General features: G+C 48.0%; 1 protein-coding gene across 1 annotated transcript; it reads right to left on the reverse strand.

The window, feature by feature from the left end:
• Positions 1 to 294: 294 nt before the first annotated feature.
• Positions 295 to 22,361, reverse strand: PM20D1 (peptidase M20 domain containing 1). Its single transcript, XM_080647451.1, has 13 exons — positions 22,075 to 22,361; positions 19,194 to 19,280; positions 17,483 to 17,715; positions 16,917 to 17,003; positions 15,056 to 15,189; positions 14,626 to 14,745; positions 13,757 to 13,832; positions 13,324 to 13,385; positions 12,959 to 13,037; positions 10,260 to 10,331; positions 4,126 to 4,294; positions 1,843 to 1,942; positions 295 to 640 (listed from the first exon to the last, which is right to left on the reverse strand). The coding sequence occupies exons 1-13, from the start codon at positions 22,241 to 22,243 to the stop codon at positions 517 to 519; spliced, it is 1,512 nt and encodes a 503-aa protein (XP_080503577.1). The 5' UTR covers positions 22,244 to 22,361; the 3' UTR covers positions 295 to 516.
• Between the last annotated feature and the right edge of the window lie 138 nt (positions 22,362 to 22,499).

A 22,499-nucleotide genomic window follows, 5' to 3' on the forward strand; every position in this document is an offset into this window, starting at 1 on the left:
AGACATCTTCTAAGACAGGGACAAAAAGGCAGGAAGTGCTGGTCAGTTGAGGGATGGAGACAGCAAGGGGAAGGGAGAAGCTAGATTCCTGCTGACTGTCCCCTGACCTTGTTCTTGGGAGCAAGGCAGGTGGGGATGTATTACAGTGTGTGAGTGAGTAAGTGAGTGTGTGTGTGTGTGTGTGTGAGCGCGCGTGCGTGTGTGCTTGTGCTTATTTTAGTTATTTTTTATTGATTAATTTTAGAGAAAGGGAGGAAGTGGCGGTGGGTGGGGGAGAGAGAGAAAAACACTGAGTTGTTGTTTGACTTATTTATGCATTCCTTGGTTGTTTCCTCTATGTGCCCTGACCAGGGATTGAACCCGTTGTCTTGAGTATCGGGGTGATGCTCTAACCAACGGGCTACCCGGCCAGGGCTACAATGTGGTTTTGACCCAAAGTTTCACCAACATTGGCTTTCTCCCTTGGGTGAGTCCTGGCCTAGGGTGAGGCACCCCCGATCCAGCTGCTCCGGGACCTCACAATTCGTGCAGGTGAGAAACTGGCCTCTGTTCTGTGTCAGCATTCTGGATAAACTCAAAGAGGAATTTCACCTGGGTCTCGTAGGCTTGGACTGAGATTCTCTCGTTGATTCCATGTATGCTGCGGGGGAAGAGAGAGCCCATAGCTGAAGCACAAGCATTATTGGGGAGCACTCCCCATCCCATACTCCCTGAAACCAATGGCGTTTGACCCTCTGGGGTAGGAAGTGGGCAAGGTGGGAGAGGCCATTTGTAGGAAGTGAGGTTTCCTAGGAGCCCATGGAAAACCACAGTGGGGTAACTAATAAACCCCTGGGGAGTTCAACATCATCTCCGGCTCTGGACTCACTCGATAATTTCTCCTCTGAAGAGAAATGATCTTTCTCATTCTCTTTCTCTCAGGCCAGGGCCCCTACCTAGATTTTTCTCAAAGCCAGCACTACTCCCATCCCCACCCCCACATTACTAGGGGCACAAGAGGTTAGGGAGGGCAACTGTCTAGAGTACTTATGGGGCTCTTTACCTAGGAATGTCACTCTCAGACCTCATGCCCGCAACCTGCTTCTCCACAACACAACACAACGCACAAACAAACCACACACGTAACTTCAAAGATGAAGGGAAATAAAGAGCAACGACTTGCCCCTTTTCATTAAAAACAAACCAAACTCCACCTGCCCCCCCAAACCCACACAAACCCATGAAAGCTGTTCTTAAGCTCATATTCAAATATTTTCATGATGTTGGCAACTGACTTACTGTGGGGAAATTGGGTCCGGATATGACAGGAGCAGAGAAATACATGGAGATCATCCTCCCACACCCAGGTGTAAAATTCGCTGAAGAACCCACAGAACAGTAAGTAATTCACACACAGCAGTTAAAATGGGTGATCCTGTCTTAGGTTCTTATGGTGTGTTTCCTTCTGAGAATTCAAAGCAGGTGCCCATCTTTGACCTCACGTGTCTGCATTTCACTGAGCGGTAATCAAGAACTCTGCCATCTCCCCCTTTTGGAGGAGAAAATGAGGTTCAGAGGGAAAGCATGCTCCCAAAGGGAGGAAGAGCTGGAAATAGCACTCAAGGGTCCTAATTTTACCAGGTTCTCTCCAATCATCTTTTTTAAAATCTCCATCCCTGAAAAACAGTGAACAATTCCCACACATTCTGGGGACTGGCAATGAGGAAAGCTGGCCAGTTGGGTTCTACAATGTCTCCATTTTAGTTTGTGCAAACCCTGGCCCTCTCCCATTCTGTGGACTTTCAGGAGAAAGCAGTGGGGAAGGGACAGGTCAGTTGTATCAGACTTGTTCTACTCACTCACCCACTGAAGTCCTGAGGCTGCAGGTAGAGGGGGTTGAACCGATAGATGCCAGTGGTGAGGTTTGTATAGTGTCGGCTGTCAGTTTGAGCAATACAAGTACCTAGAAAGGGAAGATCAAGAGGAAGCGGGTTTTATGTGAGTAACCAAGCCAAGGAAGAGGTTGGTGGTGGGCTGGCTTAAAAATTAGGACCCCTAGGTCACTGCAGAGCAAAACCTGGGCCCTCCTGGGAGCCTGCAGCTATGAATATTTGTCAGTTAGCCTACCCGTAGTCAAAATCTCACTGAAACACCATTTCAGCCAGAAACATGGAAGATCCTCCCTCGGGCATTAGTGAGATATCCCTTCAATGATCCAAAGCTGTGTCCTCTCTCCACGATGACCACGGAGGCCAATACCTTTATTTCATACCCATAGCTAGGTATGCTTAGACATCTACAGGGGTGAGAAAAAGTAAATTTTTAGTTCTTTGTGTGGAAAAATATATAACACAAGAATACATACTAATAAAAGAATAAACTCTGTGTTTCGTGTATTCACAATTGTAAACCTACTTTTGCCCACCCCTGTAGGTTTCCAGAAATATCACTTCTTTATTGCCTCCACTTTCATCTGTATCATCCTAGATAAAAAAGAAATACCCTCGGGGAACTTTACTGCTATAAAATGCGATCTTCTTAAAGTGGAACATCACTTCCTGTTATTCTCATCCTCTGTCTTCTGAGAGGTTTGGAAAGTCCCAGGATATTCTCCAGCGTCCCACTTTCCTGAAGCAGCTCACCCAGTTCCCCAGTTGGGGCTGGGACTTGTCCTGACAGGAGTGTTCTTGGGAAAAGACCCCCTGGAGCATTAGTTGAAGTGTGATGGAATGAAATGAAATGGTAACTTGTTTTTTGTTCTGTTTTTCACCCTTGGTTGCAGATGGGTAACTAGGCCCTTCACAATTCCTTGGTTTGGGGATTTCTGCCAGTTGATTGCTGCCTATCTTATTTATGCAAAAACCTAACTTTGTCACTGGGATTATGGCAGATGCCCCAGTTGGGAGCCTTTGATGGCCAAGGGAGGAGACTATGCAATGGTGAGGACCAGGGTCCCTGGATAGTGGGACCCAGGCCCTGCTCTGTGGCAGGAGTCCAAGGAGGTGGCAGACCTCAGAGGGGATGGCTGCTTGGTATCTTCAGATCTAGAGTCAAAGATCCTACTCTCCACACAGGCCAGGGAATGAAACAGAGGAAATCTTCAACCTGAAGTGACCTTGTGGCTAGGACAATGGATATCTCAGAGGTAACCACAGGGACCAATGACTATTAGCCAAGGGACTCCAATGCTGTGTTGCTACATAAAACCTTGAGGGCCTGATTCAAGGTGGGAATGGTGGGGTCCTTGGAGGCCTCATTAACGTCTGAGGTTGAATATCTTGAGGAGTGGGGCTTATAGTCAGATTTAAGTTGATTAAAAAACAAGGTTGCTGTTCTTTTCATGCCCAAGTTTGTGGATGTAGAATTTCACAGTAAGCTCTTTAAGGGCTCATGCCTAGCAGAAGGGTAGGTCCTAAGTACGAGCTTAGACAATGTTTGAGGGGATCCATGATCAAACCTAGATAAATAAACCGGACATTAGAGCATTTCCTCTTCACACCACAGACCAGAGATTCTCAAACTGTGGTCAGCCATTAGCTGTTGTTAGAATCCCCTGGGATATCTGCTTAAAATGCAGATTCCAGGTTCCTCTCCAGAGTTGGTTAACCCAAATCTTTGGGTATAGGTCCAGGAAATCTGCATTTTAGAAAGTTCCCTAGGGGGATCCTCTTCCACTCTTAAATTCAAGAGCCACTGTCTACACAGTGAAGGTACATAGAGGTACTGTTGCTGCGAGAGAAGGGTGTAATTGCCAATGGTGTAGGCTGGGTGGCGTTGCTGGGCTTCTGATTCTGAGCTTTGCTGCTGAGCTGTATCCTAAAATGGATCAGAACCAGACTAGGGGAAACTCGGCTGCCTCCATGTCTCTTCCAGGGGAGGAGGACTCTGGACCGATCCTCTCCTCCATTCACTCTGGTCTAGGTTAGCCAAGAACCCAGGCTTGACCTGACCTAATTTATTGTTTCTGCTCCTTTCCTGTTTGCTTTCTCACTTCCACTCCAGGGAAGGGGGCGGAGACCCATCAGGAGGGGAAGCAGCCAGCTGTTTTTAGGCTCAACAGCTGGGGTGGGGGTAGGGGAGTGAACATTGGATAGAAAACAGTTCCAGCCCCCACCTCCCTCCAGCCACAGCTGATGAAGTCATTACCTGGAGCAACAATGTTGATTTCCGGGAAGACGGACTGTATGGTCTGGCGGATCAGCTGGTAGCCCAAGGCCTGGTCATCAGAGGGGCTGACAGGCAGGGGCTCAGAGGCACCCAACACATGGAACTGGACTCGATCATCAACCACAATATCCTTGGCTAGTTTAAGGACCTTCAGGAAGGACACAAAGCGAGTTTGTTTTCTTACTAACCTGCTACCCAAGTACTATAGGAATTTAAACAGTCCTGATTTTTCTTGAGCAAGGCAGAGCTCTGGAGTTACAGAGGAGACTCATTTTAGCACTGGGACCTAAGTTCAGCCAATTGGCTACAGGAGATAGAAGAGCTGGGTCTTCCTGGAAAGCCATCTCAGCATAGTCAATTTACGCTACATGTTTGGGAGACTTGCCTCATAGCCAGGAGGCAGGAAGGGAATTGGAAAATCAGGAAATGATGGTTCTTTTCCTTGGGTGGTGAGTCATGGGCTGAGCAAGATGGTAGGAATCAGCAGAATGCGAATCTCAACCATCTCTAGGGGAATAGATGTGCTGACCTCACTTCAACCTGGGATAGTCTCAGACAGGTGATGAACAGGTCACACTTTGCTTTCCCCTCTCTGGGCATCCCTGCTTCCTGTTTGTAACCAACGGCACTGGGACCAGGAAGATGAGTTCAACACAGACAAAAAGTCAGGAGTTGGGGGACTGGTGTTCAAGTTTTCTCTTTGCCTCCTTTCCTCAGGAAGGAACCCGAGGAAGCTCCTAGAAAAATTCAGTCTGAAATGACTAGAAATGAATCCAGGAAAGGTTCTGGCAGGATGTAGACCAGACCCTGAGGATTAGGTCACATGGAGCCATGTGGGACTGGACCAGGAGGCTGGCTTATGGTGGCCCCCAAACCCACCCAGCCATGCAGGGAAAGCTCCAGCACTAGTCTCAACCCATTGGATCAGCAGGTGCTTTAGAACTGCCTCTGTCCTAGATGGGGGAGTGTCCCATAGTTGGGGATCACCTAAATGGGGGCATTAACTCAAGAGTACCCATCTTAGGTCAGTGTTCCTTAGAAGCATGCTAGGAGCTGAGTCTGGAAAGGAAATGAGGGTTCCTACTTCTGGCTTAAAAGCCACCATTTGAACCAAACCAATATCCCCACTTTTGGATTGGGGGCGGGAGGAAGGATTGGCTAGGGGCTTATTTTCACTCTAGCACTTATATCCCAAATACAATAATACAAAAATATATAGTCTTGGCATATTCTTGATGCACTGGGAGTTTCCTGAAGTCATTCCCTAGAGGTGGGTTGGGACTGTGCCTGCTGTCCCCCCTGACCCAAATTACTTAGACCCCTGATCCCAGAAATTGAAGAGGGCACCCAGATTGGACCCCTCAATGAGAGGCCACCAGAGTTCAGTCTTCTCACTAGCTGCTAGGCTGGGGCTCACCTCACTCCTGACTCAAGGCAAGTCCTGAGTCTACCTCATTTCTATACGTCCAGTACTAAGAACATTAAAGGCATGCAAGAAATGCTGAACACCTGAAATTTAAAAGATGTGGTCCAATAAAAATAATAATGGGAGTTGTCTCATTAAGTGGCATATCCAGGGTTAGGCAGTCAGTACCCACTGGGCTGGGTGTCTAAACCTAGTAAAAAAGACAACATTTAATTGCTTCCACAGTACATCCAGATTGTAGTGGGATGGAGTAGAGCTAGCAAGAAGGGTGGGGCTCATCCTATATAATAAAAGGCTAATATTCAAATTGTCCCCTCGACCAGGAGGAGTTCCACCAGGGGGCAGGGAGGGGCTGGCCAGCTGGCCAACTGCCTGCGTCCCCTCCCCTCAGCCAGCCCAACCCCACCTGTGCATGAATTGATGCACCGGGCCTCTAGTTTAAAATGAATTCCCTAATGGTATGAATTCTGAGGCAGAATTTGAAGGAAGGATATGAAACTGATGGAGAAAAGGCAAGAAGCAGTCTGAACATGGGGTATGTACAAAAACCGAAGATGACACCAAACTTTGTGCCTCAGACAGCCACTTACTGTCCTATTACCTTGGGAAAGCCCCCTCACCTCTCTGTGCTTCAGCTTGCTCAGCTGTTAACATGTGGGTAATAGTAGCACCTACCTGGTAAGTGGTTGTGACCATTACTGAAGTTAATGTATGTAATGTGCTTAGGCCAGTGCCTGGCACATAGTAAAGGCTCAGTAAGTGTTAGCTGCTAGTTGCCTGTTTAGACTAGAGGGACTGTCCTGGGCAATAATCAGAGGCACAAGGATGGGACTAGGAGGAGGGACTCCCCAATGGTCTAAGGGATCCCCAAATTACTTTAGAGCACATTAACCTCTCATTTCTCTCAACTCCTATAGCTCTCATAGCACATTCCTACAATAGTATGTTGTTCTCTGTTTTATGTGTACATATATTTTATTCTCAAGTGGATGGTAAATTAGTTGAAAGCAAGGACAATGAATACTCAAAAACTGGTGAGTCCAGCTTCCGTCTTGTGGTAAGGCTGCTCATTATAACATCCCTGACGGGTTGTCATCCAGCCTGTGCTTGAACACTTCCAGTGGCAGAAAGCTCACCATCACGTGTTCTATTTCATCCTACCTTTGAGCAACTCAGCTATGAATGTCTTTCTTGTAATGAACTGAGATATGACTTCCTGTAAGCCAAATTACACCCCCCCCCTTTTTTTGGTATTGCATGTACTTCACAGAATATAGTGCTAGACACATCATGAACACCCAGCAGAATGTCACCTCTGTGGAGATTATAGGCAGTGAGTGCTCTTGCTGCCTGAATCCCCTCAGAGGGGCTGACCACTGTATTTAAAGCTGCTCAGTGCTCCTCTCCCACCCCCCAAATCACTTTGTGACACATCCTATCTAATAAAAGAGTAATATGCAAATTGACTGTCACTCCAACACACAAGATGGCTGCCCCCATGTGGACACAAGATGGCCACCACAAGATGGCCATCAGGGGAGGGCAGTTGGGAGGGACCAGGCCTGCAAGGGACGGCAGTTGGGGGTGATCAAGCCTGCAGGGGAGGGCAGTTAGGGGTGACCAGGCCGGCAGAGGAGGGAAGTTGGGGGCAACCGAGCCTGTAGGGAAGGGCAGTTGGGGGGGACCCAGGCCTGCAGAGGAGGGCAGTTAGGGGCAATCAGGCTGGCAGGGGAGCAGTTAGGCATCAATCAGGCTGGCAGGGGAGTGGTTAGGGGGTGATCAGGCTGGCAGGCAGAAGCGGTTAGGGGCAATCAGGAAGGCAGGCAGGTGAGCAGTTGGGAGCCAGCAGTCCTGGATTGTGAGAGGGATGTCTGACTGCCCGTTTAGGCCCGATCCTGGTAGGAATCCCAGGACCTCGAGGGGTCCCAGATTGGAGAGGGTGCAGGCTGGGCTGAGGGACACACACCCCTGTGCATGAATTTCATGCACCGGGCCTCTAGTCATCCTATAATTTTCTTGGTGATACTTACCTCTTTAAAAAACCACTGTGTTCATTGATTCCTTGCTGGTTGCTGTCTTCCCCACTAGACCCTATGCACCACTCGAATGGGAATCTTGTCACTACTTCCCCAAATGCTCATATGAATGTCTAGCTCATAGTAGCCACTCAAAAACACTCGGGGGAGGGAAGAGAGAAGGAAGGAATCTTCTGTATTGCCCTCTAGATGAGTGGACATCCAGCCTCTCAGGAGCTCATTACCATCCCAGGACCCATATACCCAAACTCTCCTTCAAGGGGGGCTCCCTGAAGCATTTTCCAATGGTCTTATTTCTATCCCTTGAGGCCCATTCAGAACAAACCTTCCTTTCCACCTGGTGGCCTATTATATTTCTGAAGACCGTGGAGACCTTCTACACCCACAACGTGGGAAAGACCAGTAAAGGTGGAGGAAGAGGACTCTGGGAGCTGTTTGTGCTTCCGCAGGACCAGCCCAGGGCTCTGTACCCGTGGCCCTCAGACCAGCAGGGAGTGAGTGTCCCTGATGCATGGAACTGGGGCACGAGGGAGTGGAGTGACTGGGACAAAGGGTGCTGTGTGTTTTGGGGATGATGGAGGCTTTCCATTCCTCACTGGGCAGGTGGGCAGGATGGGCCTAGGGATTCCAGGGCTTTCATCAGATGGACCGGGAAGGAAAGCCACTGTGGCAGGGACGAGAGAGAAGGGAAGGGCGCCAGAGCCTGGGGAGATGAAAGCCCCAGCTGGTGGAAACAGCCCTTGAAAAGGGCATGGAGTGGGAATGAGGCTGGAAAAAAACTGGTGGAAAGAAGCTCAATGAGGGGAATTCAGTGATTTCCTGGCCCCATGAGCCCCCAGGGAAGAGGACAAAGGTTGGCACCTGATGAAAAGAAATAGCGCCCGGGGCTCACATGAGTCCTAACTCCCCTGGAGTGGCAGGCTGTTAACCTGTCTCCACCCACACCCCTTCCGCAAAGAGGGGTATGCCTCCCACCCTGTGTGACAGCAAAACTTTCCGTGGGGAAGGACTCAGGGAGAAAGGACCACACACATCTAAGTGTGGCTGAGCCTTGATGAACTGCATCAGACACCCAGGAAACACTGCCTTCCCCTAACTCTGCTGAACTCAGAATGTGTTATTTACCCGATAGTGGTTCAGTTGCCCCTTTTGATCATTTTTTGAAGGATCAGATTTACTTTTTGAATTCTTTTTAGCTCAACCTGATATTTAAATAAGCTAGATTTTCCCATAGATGTCAAATATTGTGTAATTTCTACTCACCTTTCAGCTTCCAGCTCAAATGTTACTTCCTCAGGGAAGCCTTGCCTGTGCCTATACAAGGTCTGGTTCCTCATTATATTCTCTAATAGCACCTGGTCCCTTTCGTCATAGCACTCATCACATTCTGCCATTACTCATTCATTGTTATAGTTTTGAAGTTGATGTTTGCAGCAGACCATTGCAAGGCTCTGTCATCAACCCTCTTCTCTCCTAACTGTACATATCCTTCCTGTGAGATTTTATTGATGCCAGAGGTTTCAAGTATGCTAACAGCCCTCCAGCCTGTATCTCTGGTTCATACTCTCTTCAGACCTGAGGTGTTTATAATTATCTATTAATATATTATGAGCTTCTCAACCTTCTGAACCATTACATTTCTCTGTGAACATCCTCTTCTCAAATTCCCAATTTTGGTTAAAGGGATCAGCACCTGGCCAACTACTCAGATGAAAAAACCTTAGAGCCACCCCACCTTTCTCTCGCGGCCCACCTCTCTCTCTCAGACCTCTTGCAGGCACCCTCTTCTCCACCGCATGACCATGGCCTTGGTTCAGACCTTCATGCCTCTGCCTGAGAGGTCACCACAGCTGCCTGTCTCTTCCTACTCCAGCACTTCCTCTGTGTTGCTGCCATCATCACTTCCTAGGCAAATTGGAGCAGATCACTGCCCTGCTGGAAGCCCTCTGACAGTTCCTTTCTGTCCACAACGAGAGCCCACACTCATCAGCATGACCTACAAGGCCTTGATCTCCAAACTGCGCCTCCAGGTCCACCTCCCGTCATTTCCCCCCCATTTATCCTACTCTTCAGCTCTGCTTGACTTGAGCCTTACTCTAAATGCCTTACTTCTAGCAGAGTCCTCTTTGTCCTTTAAGTCCCAGCTCAGATTTCCAGTGGTTAGAAAAGATGTTCCTGACCCTCACAGGGTAGCATCAGTTCCCTTCTCTGAATTGGTTCTATTTTCATTTGTTTGTCCCGAATTGTTATAATCATAATATAGTGTGGTAGCTTAAAGCACAGAGCACAGAGTCTGAAACCAGGCTGCTGGATGGGTCATCTTGGGCATGTTCCTTGTCCATCTCAGTTTCCCCATTAAATGAGGATAATACAATTCCTACCTCATAGGGTGGTTGTGGGGATTAAATGAGTGTGTGTCTATCTTAGGACAGGCACACATGCAGAGCAAGCCCACTATGTTTGCTACTATCATTTGTCAGTATTCATTGCCCACCCCCAGACTCCAAGTTTCCCCAAACCACAGAATCTCCTAGCCTAGCCGAGTACCTGGTCCAAAGGGAGCCTTTGAAAAATGTTGGTTGAAGAAATGAGAGACCGGGCCATTCCTGGGATTGCAGCTAAACCAGTCGTTAGGAAGATAGGGTACGTACCTCCTGGACTGTCTGTGCAGGGTGAATCCTGAAGTCGACTGTAGCCTGGGCCACAGGGGGGATGACATTCACCTAGAGGGAGAAATACACAGCTTGGTCTGAGCCAATCTCAAATCCCCACACCCGACCCCTGCCCAGGAAATAGCCAACTACCACCAGGAGGGAGAGGGAGCTGATTTGATTTAAAGGTCTGGGGCTTAATTTTTTTCTTAATTTATCTTTATTGTTGAAAGCATTACAGGTGCCCCTGCTGCACCCCCTCCCCCCATTGACCCCTTCCACCCCGCTCCCTTTTCTCCCCAGGCCTTCACCACACTATTGTCTGTGTCCAAGGGGCTTAATCTTTTTAGTCAGCCCCTTGTCTTCCCTGGGCCCTTGACATGTGGCTGTGTTCAGAGCTAGAGGTGTGTCAGCTTTAGGGCAGATCTTTGTGTTTCTTGGGCCTGGAGGGCACCACAGAGTACTGCTGGGAACAAGGCTACTTCCTCTGTGATGTCCCGGCAGCTTTGTTTTGGCCCTGGGCAGCGCCATTGGCAGTCTTCAGTGATTGCTCTCCTTCCCAGGGTGCCCAGGACCTTTCTGCAAGGGTTAGTGTTAGTGCGTCCACAGGACAGGGCACCCGGAGCCTCGCAGGCCCATCATGGCAGGTCTGATCCTGAGGGGATCATGATGGTGCTGCTGCTGGTGGTTTCCCACATCAATTGTGAAATTGGACTCTGTTCTCTGCCTCCAGGAAGAACCAGGACTAACTGGAGAACAGAGTTAAGCGATGGAGGCATTTCCCCCCCTCAGAGGCCATGAGAAAACAGATTCCCCAATTGCATATCTTTCTTTTAATTGGTATGTGCAAAAAAGCACCAGACTAGGGACAGGAGAACGGGGCTGTTACAAATTAGACGTCTGATTTTGAATAAGTGCAACTTCTCTTCCTTCCTTTCCTGTTGACAGTATTACAGATGTCTCCCATTTTCTCCCCTTTTTGCCCCCCTCAACTCAACCCCCTATACCTCTGTTTCTTAACTGGCAATTGGGGCAATAGTTCTCACAGAGCTGTTAGGAAGATCAAATGGAGTAACAAATGTTAAAGTATTCTGGACAGATAAAAACACCATTGAAATTCAAGGACACAGTACTATTATTTCGTGGACATCCTAGGCTGCTGGTGGAGATAGTTCTGGTCTGGCTGACATATGCCAGAAATCATTTCTGAAGTCCCATTCACTTCTCCTCAACCTGGGCTCCACAAGGCTACACTGTATCCTAGGTGAACAGTGCTAGTTGAAGTTGTGTTGGTGGTGCTTATAATAATAGGAGTGGTCTATTATTTCAGAACGGTCTATTATTTCATGATTTCAGAAAGGCCTATACTCATGCTAACTAGCATGGCTGGGCTTCCTTTAAACAGAGATGCCCTGAGTGACCAGTCCAATTGAAAGTAGACCAATTTGCTGAAAAGTAGCTCTTAGAATAAAAATTTACCAATGTATTATTCACTTGAAAATTATTTCTATAAAAGTAAACTTCACAGACAATTTGTTTGCCAAGGCCACCCAATATTTAGTGTATTTTGAGAATGACAATGTATATATTTAAGTGCTGTATATATCACAAATGTTATAGATTTTATAAATGGCAGATGAGTTTCTCTTTTAAACTCAGGGTAACACTAGGGAAAAAAAAATACATTAATCACTCATTAAATTTGTTAGGTGGGTATATCTTTCAAAATATGAGGAAGAGTAATAAAAAAGATCTTTGATAATAGATAGGTTAGAAACCTTTAGTCTACATGACCAAAATGCTAGGTTAATATCTATATATATAAAAGCCTAAGCGACCGTAGCAATTGAAACAACTGAACGGACGACCAAACAGGCTGTGTGGGGCCACCAGGCCAGCAGGGCAGGCAGTGAGGGGCAACCAAACGACTGAACAGCAGGCTACGTGGGGCGACCAGGCTGGCGGGGGGGGGGGGGGGGGCAGTTGGGGGCGACCAGGCCAGCGGGGGGTGGGCAATGAGGGGCGACCAGGCCAACAGAGGGGGGCAGTGAGAGGCAACCAGGTTGGTGGGGGGGGCAGTTGGGGGTGAGCAGGCTGGCAAGGGGGGCAGTAAGGGGAGACCAGGCAAGTGGGGGGGTGACAGTTAGGGGTGACCAGGCCAACAGGGGGGTATAGGGGGTGACCAGGCCAGCAGGGGGGTATTGGGGGTGACCAGGCCAGCAGGGGGGGGGCAGTTAGGAGCGATCAGGCAGGCAGGCAGGTGAGCAGTTAGGAGCCAGTGGTCCCAGATTGGAGAGGATACAGGCTGGGCTGAGAGGACACCCCCCCCGCCCCCGTGCATGAATTTCATGCACTGGGCCTCTAGTACTAGTATAACAGGTTGAATGAGTGTAGGTCACAAGGATGAACTCCCAAATAAACCCTCTCACACTAGTGTAATGGTTGTTTTTTTTTGTACAACCTGAAGAACATGGACACCCCCTAAACTACTAATATCCCAAATCTGGCCAGAGATTTCAGAGAGTTTGTAGACCTCAGCTAGAACTCTTGCTCTTGAGGCTTATCCAACTGATGACACTGGACCTTCCTATTATTCTAACTGTAACCAGATGAGGGAGGAGCCAGGGATAAAGCCAAGGAATGGAGGGGTGGGCGGGCAGTGAGGATAAGGTATATGGGAGGAACCCAGGTGATGTTACCTTGATCCCTGCATTGAACATGGTGACTGCCGTAGTGGTCCTGACCATCGCATTGGTTATACCGTCCCTCTCCATTAATCTAAGCAAAAGGACTAAGATCAGATGTTGTCCAATGGGGGAAAAATGAGTTGGAGGGCCACCCACTTTCCTGAACCTTGAAGAGGTCTTTAAGATTGGGAGGGATGTCCTATCTATGAATTACATATAGTGTTTGGTGGCTGAGGAACAATTATTAGTCAGGTCCAATAGAGCCAAGGAGAGGGGACTGGATGGTGGGTAGGTTTGGGGTGGGGGTGTGTGAGGGAAGGAAAGATAAAACTTTACCTGCTAAAAAACAAACAAACAAACAAACAAAAAAACTTTACCTGCTTACAAGGGGCCAAAATAGCCACAGGTTGTTGAAGATTACATTGACAGGGAAGGAAAACTGAAAGAAAGAAGCAGGTCAGCAGGATTTCAGAGGGGTCAGCATTACAGGGTTGCTATACCTGAGGCCTGGGTCTCTTCCTACTTTAGATCTGCCTGAGGGCCTTCAGCAGTAGCCTCAAGGATGAGTGGGAACCGGCTCCCAAAGGGTGCCTGGGTGTGTTAGGTCTTAGGGTCTCAGATAAGCACCAAGAACCTCAAGGAACAAGCCAGATCCTTGGTCCTTGGCTCAGCCACAGGCTGAGAATGAGTGAGAATGGGTAGCGCCCTGGTACGCAGTAGGGCCCTTTTATTACTCTCGAGGCGACTTCTCTGCCACCCTTTCTTCCTCTTCCACAGCTGCCCAGGAGCACGTGAGACTTCTTCTCACACCTCATTAGCCAGTTGCTGCAATGTCATCTTCAAGGGCCCACTTCCAAACATGTTCGGCATTGGTGTCTGCTCCAGTCTGGGAGAGAAAAGGAGTTTTTACCCAACCCCAGAGATGCACAGTCTGAAGAAGAAGAGGGCGACAGGATGTTTCAGTGGGCCTGGCCAGGAGGTCTCCTATTCACCTCCACCAATTAACCACTCAGAGATCTCAGGACACGAGCAAGAATACCTCTTCTCCACCAGCAGGAGCTGTCTTTTCTACCAAGTCTGAATTAGGGCACCCCAACCCCCATATCCCTTACCACACTGTAGCCCAATTGTTAGTCTCCTCCACTAACTGTGAGTTACTTGAGGAAAAACGGTCTGTTTTTTCCACGACTGTTAAGCCCGCGACTAGGCACAAAGCCTGAACATGGTAGGTAGTCAATTGAATATTTAATTCAATAAATATAGTTCTTCTTTCCACTTTGCTAAAAACACACACACCCAGATAGAGGTGAACACTGGTACAGAGCCTCCTGTCCTCACCCACACCCAGCAGCCTTTATTTATCTCTGTCCTCTTCTCAGGGCAGGTGGAGAATTTAGACAGTGTACGTCATTGCCGGCTTGTATTTCTAACTTCTGGTCTGGACCTTGGACTAGTCCAGCTACTTGACTTAGCTTTTGTTTGCTGGCCTTTGCTTGCCATATGGGTAGATCTCCTTCTGACCTCTAACTCTTGTTGGGTACTGGTGGCCCTGTCCTCCCTGCAGCCCTCACCCTGGCTTCTCAGCCCCACTTCAGGGCAGGACACTCAAACTCTAAGTGGGAAAGTGCCAGGTCTTCCATCCTGAGCCTGGCGAGGGAGCAGGGCCAGGGGTTGCTCACCGGCTGACAGCAGCTGCGAGGATGCCAATGCTAGTCTCCTTCGGAGGAGCTGAGGAGTGGCCTGGAGTCATGTTTACTTCCAGCATGAGGTTAAGTGAACCCTTCTCTGAGACTGAAACCCTGCAGGAAAGGATCAGAGAGGGCCCTCCTATCTTCTTCTCACCTTAAATTATTCCATTGGTCTGCAGGCCAATCTGCACAGTGGTCTGGTGGGCTAGGGGGTCAGCTTCATGCTACTTAAAGAAATCCACACTTTAAGAAGAGGAGGGGGAAGGGGAGCCCAGAACTGGTCAAAGCTCAGGGAAATTAAAGCAAGAGGAGTAAAATACAGTTGTTTCAGCCTGGCTTACAGTTACTAGGCTGGGGTCATCTCACATGGGTGGGACTGCCTTCCAAAGTTGTTCGGGGAGGGGAGGGGTGCTTTACTCACATGGCAAAGGGCTTCTTGAGGCTGGGAATGAAACCATCCAAGATGAAGCTGCCCTCATCCACAATGAAGGCGAGCTGGACACCCCTTGCCTGGAGGAGGGCTGAAATCTTCTGAGCCCCATGTGCCCCTGACACCTGCAGATATTGAACCCGGAGCCTCAATCTTTCTCAGCCAGACCTCCAGAGACAGCTAATGGAGATCCATTCAGCTTAGCCAGGGGCTCCAATACCACCCTGCCCAATCTCTTCCTTGGAGGAAAGGGGTGGGGGCAGGGCTCTAGACAACAGAGCCTCACAGATTCCTGGAATGTCAGAGCTGGAATGGCCAAACACCCCGCATTTCACAAATAAAGAAACTGGGACCCAGAGAGTGAAGTAATTTGCCGCGGGTCAAAGTAAGCAGCATCACTGGAAATCACACATTTTCACTTATTTCCCTGTTACTTCTCGTTGCATCACACCAATGTTTCTCAAGGTTTAGTTGACGGACCACCTGCCTGCCTCAGATATTACCAAGGAGTGAGCTAAAAATTCAGATATATTCGTATCATTGAGTGAAAGAAGCCAACTTGAAAAGGCTAAATATATGATTCCAACTATCTGACATTCTGGGAAAGGCAAAACTATGGAGAGAGTGAAAACATGGGTGGAATGCAGACTGGTGCAACCACTATGGAAAACAGTGTAGAGTTTCCTCAAAAAATTAAAAATGGAACGGCCATTTGACACAGTGATCTCACTTCTAGGAATATATCCTAAGAATCCTGAAATGCCAACCAGCAAGAATATATGGATCACTATGTTCATAGCTGCGTTATTTACAATAGACAAGATCTGGGAACAGCCCAAGGGCCCATGAGTGGATAAAAAGGCTGTGGTACATTTACACAACGGAATACTATGCAGCTGTAAAGGGATATATTATTACCCTTTGATACAGCATGGAGAGACCTGGAGATTATTATGCAATTGACATAAGCCAATCGGAGAAAGACAAATATCACATGATCTCACTTATATATCGAATATAATGAACAAACTAAACTGATGAACAAAATAAAAGCAGTGGCATGGAAACATGGAAGAGACTGATGAATCTCAGAGGGAATGCGGGAGGGGGACTGGAAGAGATTAACCAAAGAACTTGTATGCATATATGCATATTCCATGGACAGACGCTAGGGTGGTGAAAGCCTGTAGTAGGGCGGGAACTGGGTGGAGGGGGACAATGGGGGAAAAAAGAGGACATCTGTAATACTCTCAACAATAGAGATTAAAACAAAGATCAGTGGTTGCGAGGGGTTAAAGGAGGGAGAGAGGGATGAATAGGCAGGCACAAAGGGTTTTAAAGGCAGTGAAAATACACTGTAGGATATAATAATGATGGATACAAGTCATTGTACATTTATCCAAACCCATGGAATGTACAACACCAAGAGTGAACCATAATGTAAACTACGAGCTTTGGGTGATGGTTATGTGTCAATGTAGCTTCAATTGTAACAAAGGTACCACCCTGGGGGGACGGCGATGTGATAAGTGGGGGAGGCTATGAATGTGTGGGGGTAGGGAGTATATAAGAAATCTCTTTATATTCTCAATTTTGTTATGAACCTAAAACTGTTCTAAAAAAAAAAGTCCTTTAAAAACAAATTCAGATCTATGACACAGGGCCCAGGAATCTGCCTTTCGGTCAAGGGCCTTAGATAGTTCTGGCACACAGATACACAAAGAAGTTGGCAAACCACCACACCACATCCTGAAGACCCTACAGCTGGGGAGCCAATTGGTCTGGGTGAAGACACCTCCACCCGCCGGCCCATAGGGGTCCCAGAGATAGGTATAGGATGAAGAGGCTCTACCTCCTCATCATGGCCCAGAGCAATGAAGAAAGATCTTCGGGGGATGTAATTTCTGATCAGCAGGAGCTCCAAGGCCTGCAGGATTGCCTGGAGGAGAGAAGCATATCAGAAGAGGAAAAGGGTTATTATCTAGTGGGACTACCGGGGCATGAGAGACATTCCGCTACCTGCACCAGGGCTGGTGTGACTAGGATTGGCTAGAATGATTCTCTTTAAAGACAGCAAATTTCAAATTGTCCTGGGGGATGGCATGTAGGAAAGCAGAGCTCTGCTTAAAACCTTTACCACCTGGACAAAGGTATAAATTTATCAATGTCGGAGCTGAAAAGGTCTCTGGGGATCATCTTCTCAGAACCCTATTTATTTTTTCTGGTTGAGAAATCAAGGCCCAGAAAAGGGAAGTGACAAACTGATGGCTGGAACCAGGTCTCGTGGAGCCAAGGTTCTTTCTACCATAAAGACCTCCTGCCTCCTAGGGGTCAGCCGAGCACCTCCCCCCTTTCCCGCCCCCAATTCCTGGGTTGATCTTTAGGGCCCCAAGGCAGAGGGAATATAGCATTTCAGACCATCACAGAGTTCTTGTTGTCTAGTGTGCCTCGACCATAGATGAAGCCATCACGTTCCAACCCAGAGAACGGGGGCACCTCCCAGCCCTGGTCAGGGGCAGGCACCACGTCAATGTGAGCCAGCAGCATGTAGGGCTGCAAGCTTGGGTCTGAGCCTTGGACAGTGAATAGGTGGCTGTATTCTCCCACGACTTCATGCTGGATAAAGCTGGTTCTGAACACAGTAGGAAAGACTAGAAGCAAAGGGATGGAAAGCAGGGAGAGAAAGTCAGATTTAAGTTTCCTCTGGTCTCCCACCATTTGGTGCCCCTGCCCTTAAAAAAAAAAAGTACCCCTAACCGGTTTGGCTCAGTGGATAGAGCGTTGGCCTGCGGACTGAAAGGTCCCAGGTTCGATTCCAGTCACGGGCATGTACCTTAGTTACGGGCACATACCCAGTAGGGAGTGTGCAGGAGGCAGTTGATCGGTGTTTCTCTCTCATCAATGTTTCTAACTCTCTATCCCTCTCCCTTTCTCTCTGTAAAAAATCAATAACATATATTAAAAAAAAAAAAAGTAGACTTCTTTAGGAAGCCTTCTGGGACAAAGCCGGTCTGATTTCTGAGTTGCCCACACAATCTCTGAAATTTGTTTTTCCTATATTTCAATTGGCAATTTCTATATAGTGACATGCATGCCACGACTCCACCATTATGACAGTCAATAGCTCAAGATGTGGCTTGGTCTGACCTATATAACATGTTGTCATAAGTACATGGTATAGGGCTCTGCAAACGAGGGATGTGTTAAATTTTGAATATAGGAGGCTCCAGTATCCAAGTTACTTGGAACCAAACATGACCCTTGCCTATAACTTGGAGATATTTTCTTTTAAAAAACACTACTCCTACTGTTTGTGTTAAATGGACATAAAAGATTGTTCTGTCCAGCACAAGGCCACACTTCTGCGCCCAAGTGTGAATGTTCCCAGGGTCATTATTCAGGTTACAGATAAGTCTTAACACAGGTGGCCTTAGACACACGGGAGGAAAAGCTTTGCTCTCCCGCTGGGCTTTGTTGGAAGAATCCACAAATACCAACATGGATACCTGGAAACAAAAACCCGAAGTAGAATATGCTTTTGTTTTGTCAGCCAGCTTGTCTAGTTGACTGTCACTGTACATTTAGTTCTGTATTTTTGTCTCCTATTTACTGCAGACTTCCAGCCTGGCCTCAACCTGGCTGCTGGGCATTGATCCCAGAGCCACCTGGCCCAGGTAGAGAGGGGCCTACTTGCTGCCCCCAGGTCAGCTTCTCCCACCCCTGACAAGGAGGGGCTGCTTTTTCTTTGATTTAGGGAGGTGGCCTTACTACTCTCCATGAGCTTTTCATATGGGGAGCAGTGAGTTCCAAATCTCTTTTTCCCCCTTGACCCGAGACAGGACCAAGATGATAGCTCAAGGTTTCTTATTGCCTAGAAACTCAGAAATGTGTTAGAAATGAATCTGGAGTAGGGCCTGTGTAGGTGGAGTGCATTTGTGTGTGTGTGTGTGTGTGTGTGTGTGTGTGTGTGTGTGTATGTGAAGCATGGGGCATAATTCTGGAAACTTGCACCGAAAGAAGGAATTCCTAGTCCCACCTTCTGATTTATTGACTAACACTGATCACCTTGTTATAGAACTGTGTCCCCAGTCCGAACTCTCCCACCCTTTCCCCACAGTGTGTGGCTGACCTTTGTGAATGTATTCTCCAAACTCAGCCAGGGCTGTCGTGTTGTACTCCCCGGGGTTGAAAGACACCGTTGGGATCTGGATGGCACCTGCCAGAGTCGGATAGTCAGATATGGGAGATTACAGGTGACAACAGCCATTGGTTTTCCCACAGCCCTCTGGGCATAAAAACAGCTTTTACATTCATTATCTTATCGTGGGGAGGGGGTGGGGGGAGGCAAAACAATCCTTTAAAGTAGGTGCTGCTGTTTTTTTCTAACTTGAAGGTGAGGAAACAAGCGTAGGGAGGTTAGAGCTGCTCACATTGTCCTGAAAGGAGCAGTAGGACTGGGTTTTAAACACAGGTTTGTTTAGGTTACTATGGTTCTCAAAGGAAAATAAAACGCAAGATTGGGGGAGGGGGAGGAGAGTAGATTTTGGACCCTGGCACTGATTGGGAAGCTGCTGCTATAAATTGCTCCCCAAGGCCTCACTCTGCGTCTGAAACCATCATCCCTGTGATGAATCAGGAGCCCACAGTCTTGGATCCCTCCATGAATGAGGCTTTGTGTGCAGAGAGCAGGCTTATTACTCATGGGCTGGCTTATCCAGAGGCACTCTGGTCTCTCAGCTGAGGCCAGTTTTGGTTTTTCTTTGGCTCACGATACCTGGGAAGGGTTAGATTTAGAGACTCCCAAATAAAGTCTTCAGTCCTAAAGAATCTCATCTGCCCTCCCCAGATGTCTCAGTTCCTGACTTGCCAATAGGCTCATCCCTTTGAACCAGGAAGTGTTTGCACTCTTAGAAAGTTCCATTATTAAAATAATAATAAAAAAAAGTTGCAACAGCATGGATGGACCTGGAGAGCATTGTGCTAAGCGAAATAAGCCAGTCAGAGAAAGATAAATATCACATGATCTCACTCATTTGTGGAATATAATGAACCACATAAACTGATGAACAAAAATAGAGCCAGAGACAGAGAAGCATCTAACAGATCGTCCAACCAGCCTAAGAGGGAAGGCAGGGGAGGCGGGGGCGGTTAGAGATCAACCAAAGGACTTGTATGCATGCATATGAGCATAACCAATGGACACTGACAGTAGGGGGGTGAGGGCATGTGCTGGGAGGTGGGAGCGGCTGGGGAGAGGTCAATGGGGCAAAAAGGAGACTTATGCAATACTTTAAACAATAAAGAATTTAAATTTAAAAAATTTAAAAAAATTTTTAAAAGTTCCATTATCAAATTCAAACACCACTGGGAGGAGAAACAGGACTTATGAGAATATTTGATTAGACAGCCATCCCAAACACACTGGGGAAAATGCACCTGGAGAAGCTTGAAGTCCAGGGAGGGCCTCTGAAAGGCAAACTTACGTCTGTACTCAGTTTTTTCCTAAGGATCAGCCCTACATCATAGCCCAATACATAGACGGGGAAGCCACGGTTCAAAAAGATGAATCAAACTGCCCACAGGAGAGGCAGACCAAGATGTGAACTCAGGCGCGGTGTCCCCTGTTCAGTTCTAAGCTGTGCTGCTCTAAGGTTTAGATTAGAAGCTACTTTCAGTTCTTATCATTACTTTTGCTTTCTTCTGTGCAGATATTCTGGTGAGCAGTGGCCCGATGCCTTTCCGAAGACTATTTATCCTATGCTTTCAAAGAGCACGGTTTTGCCCCCAGGCCTATCACTCCAGCGCTCGCACAGTTTGTATTCAATCACAGGGCTTGGCTTTTGCCCCCCCCACCCCCGTCGCATCTGCCTGCACATGTTCGCATAGGTAGTTCCTTTTAATCCATTAATTAATGAATGGGGAGGGGAGCCAAGCCCAATGGGGAAGAGGGAACCCATTATCCCACAGGATCTAGCACTCAACAGAAATTTTTGCTTTTCTCCTGGAAAAATGCAGATTCAAAAGGTAAATGAATTTAAGCCTTGGTTTGAGGTCTAGGGGAAAGATGACCTTTAATTAGCAGAAGAGATTAGGAACATGCCACACTCCAGTAACACCCTCCACATCCCTTCTTGGAGCCATCTGGTGTCCAGTGGGTCCTATAGGTGCTAGATGTTGTCACCCAGTGCCCACTCCTTGCTGTGGGGTTCTGGGGCAGATCATTTAACTGAGCGAACCCTCAATTTCCCAACTCTGTAGATGATAAGATTAAGATCATTTCACCTTAAAATTACGCAGAGATTTAATGCAATACTGTGCAGCTGTAAAAAAAAGAGGGATCTCTTACCCTTTGGGACAGCATGGATGGACCTGGAAAATATTATGCTAAGTGAAATAAGCCAATCTGATAAAGACAAGTATCACATGATCTCACTTATTTGTGGAATCTAATGAGCAGAATGAATTGACCAACAAAATAAGACCTGAAGCATGGAGGTATGGAACAGACTGAGCCACCTCGATGTGGGGTTATAAACCAAAGAACTTACATACTTACTAGGATAGGCATAATCCATGGACGGGGGCAATAGGGCAGAGAAGACATGTGGGTGGGGTGGGATGGGTAGGGGCTGGGACGATGGAGGTAAAGGTGGGGGGGGGGGGAAAGAGGAGATATCTAACACTATACACATAAAAAGTTTCTTTAAAAAAAAGTCAAAACTTTCAAAGGTTAAAACTACAAATAAAAAGGCAGGCAGGGGTGAGTGACTGCCCTGCCAACAGAAGCAACGTTGGAGCTTCCAGGCGAGGCAGGAAACACCCGAGACCCCAGAAGTTAGGCCTGTGGGAGAGGTGGCCTCCCCAAGCCCGGGCACGACGGGTCGGGATGGAGGCGAGGCTGGGCTGTGATATGTAGGACACTCTGTGACAGGAGAGTGAGGTACCGAGTTGGGCCTGGGAGAGAGGGACCCATATCTGAGCATTGGTGGGCGAAGGGAACCCAGGCTCACCTTTCAGCGATTCCTTCATTGTGACGCGTTCCTCTTGGCTGAACTGAGAAGGAATTCGCGATGCCCTCTGATGCTCAGTGTCCCTCAGGCCCTTGGATCTGGGGACGGTGGCGATACCTAGCAGCAGCATAGCCGCCAGGGTCAGCACGCAAACGTACGGTCGAGCCATACTCCTCTCAAGTTCCAGCTGCTAGTCTGCGGCTGGAGTTTGGACCCAAACGTTCAGCCCGCGGTCTTCGCCCGTCATTGCTCCAATTCCCGCATGGCCTTAGCCCCACCTCATTCTCAGACCTGGCCAATCATCGTTGGCATAGGGCTCTGGGCCAACCAATCGATGGGACTGCCCCGCCCCAGGCACGCAAAGCCTTTGGGAGTTGTGGTTTCCAGCCCTCTTGCAGGCCGATGCAGAGTGGAGGTCAGGCAGG

This window comes from Plecotus auritus (assembly GCF_963455305.1).
Source record: "Plecotus auritus genome assembly, chromosome: 12".
Classification (NCBI taxonomy): domain Eukaryota; kingdom Metazoa; phylum Chordata; class Mammalia; order Chiroptera; family Vespertilionidae; genus Plecotus; species Plecotus auritus.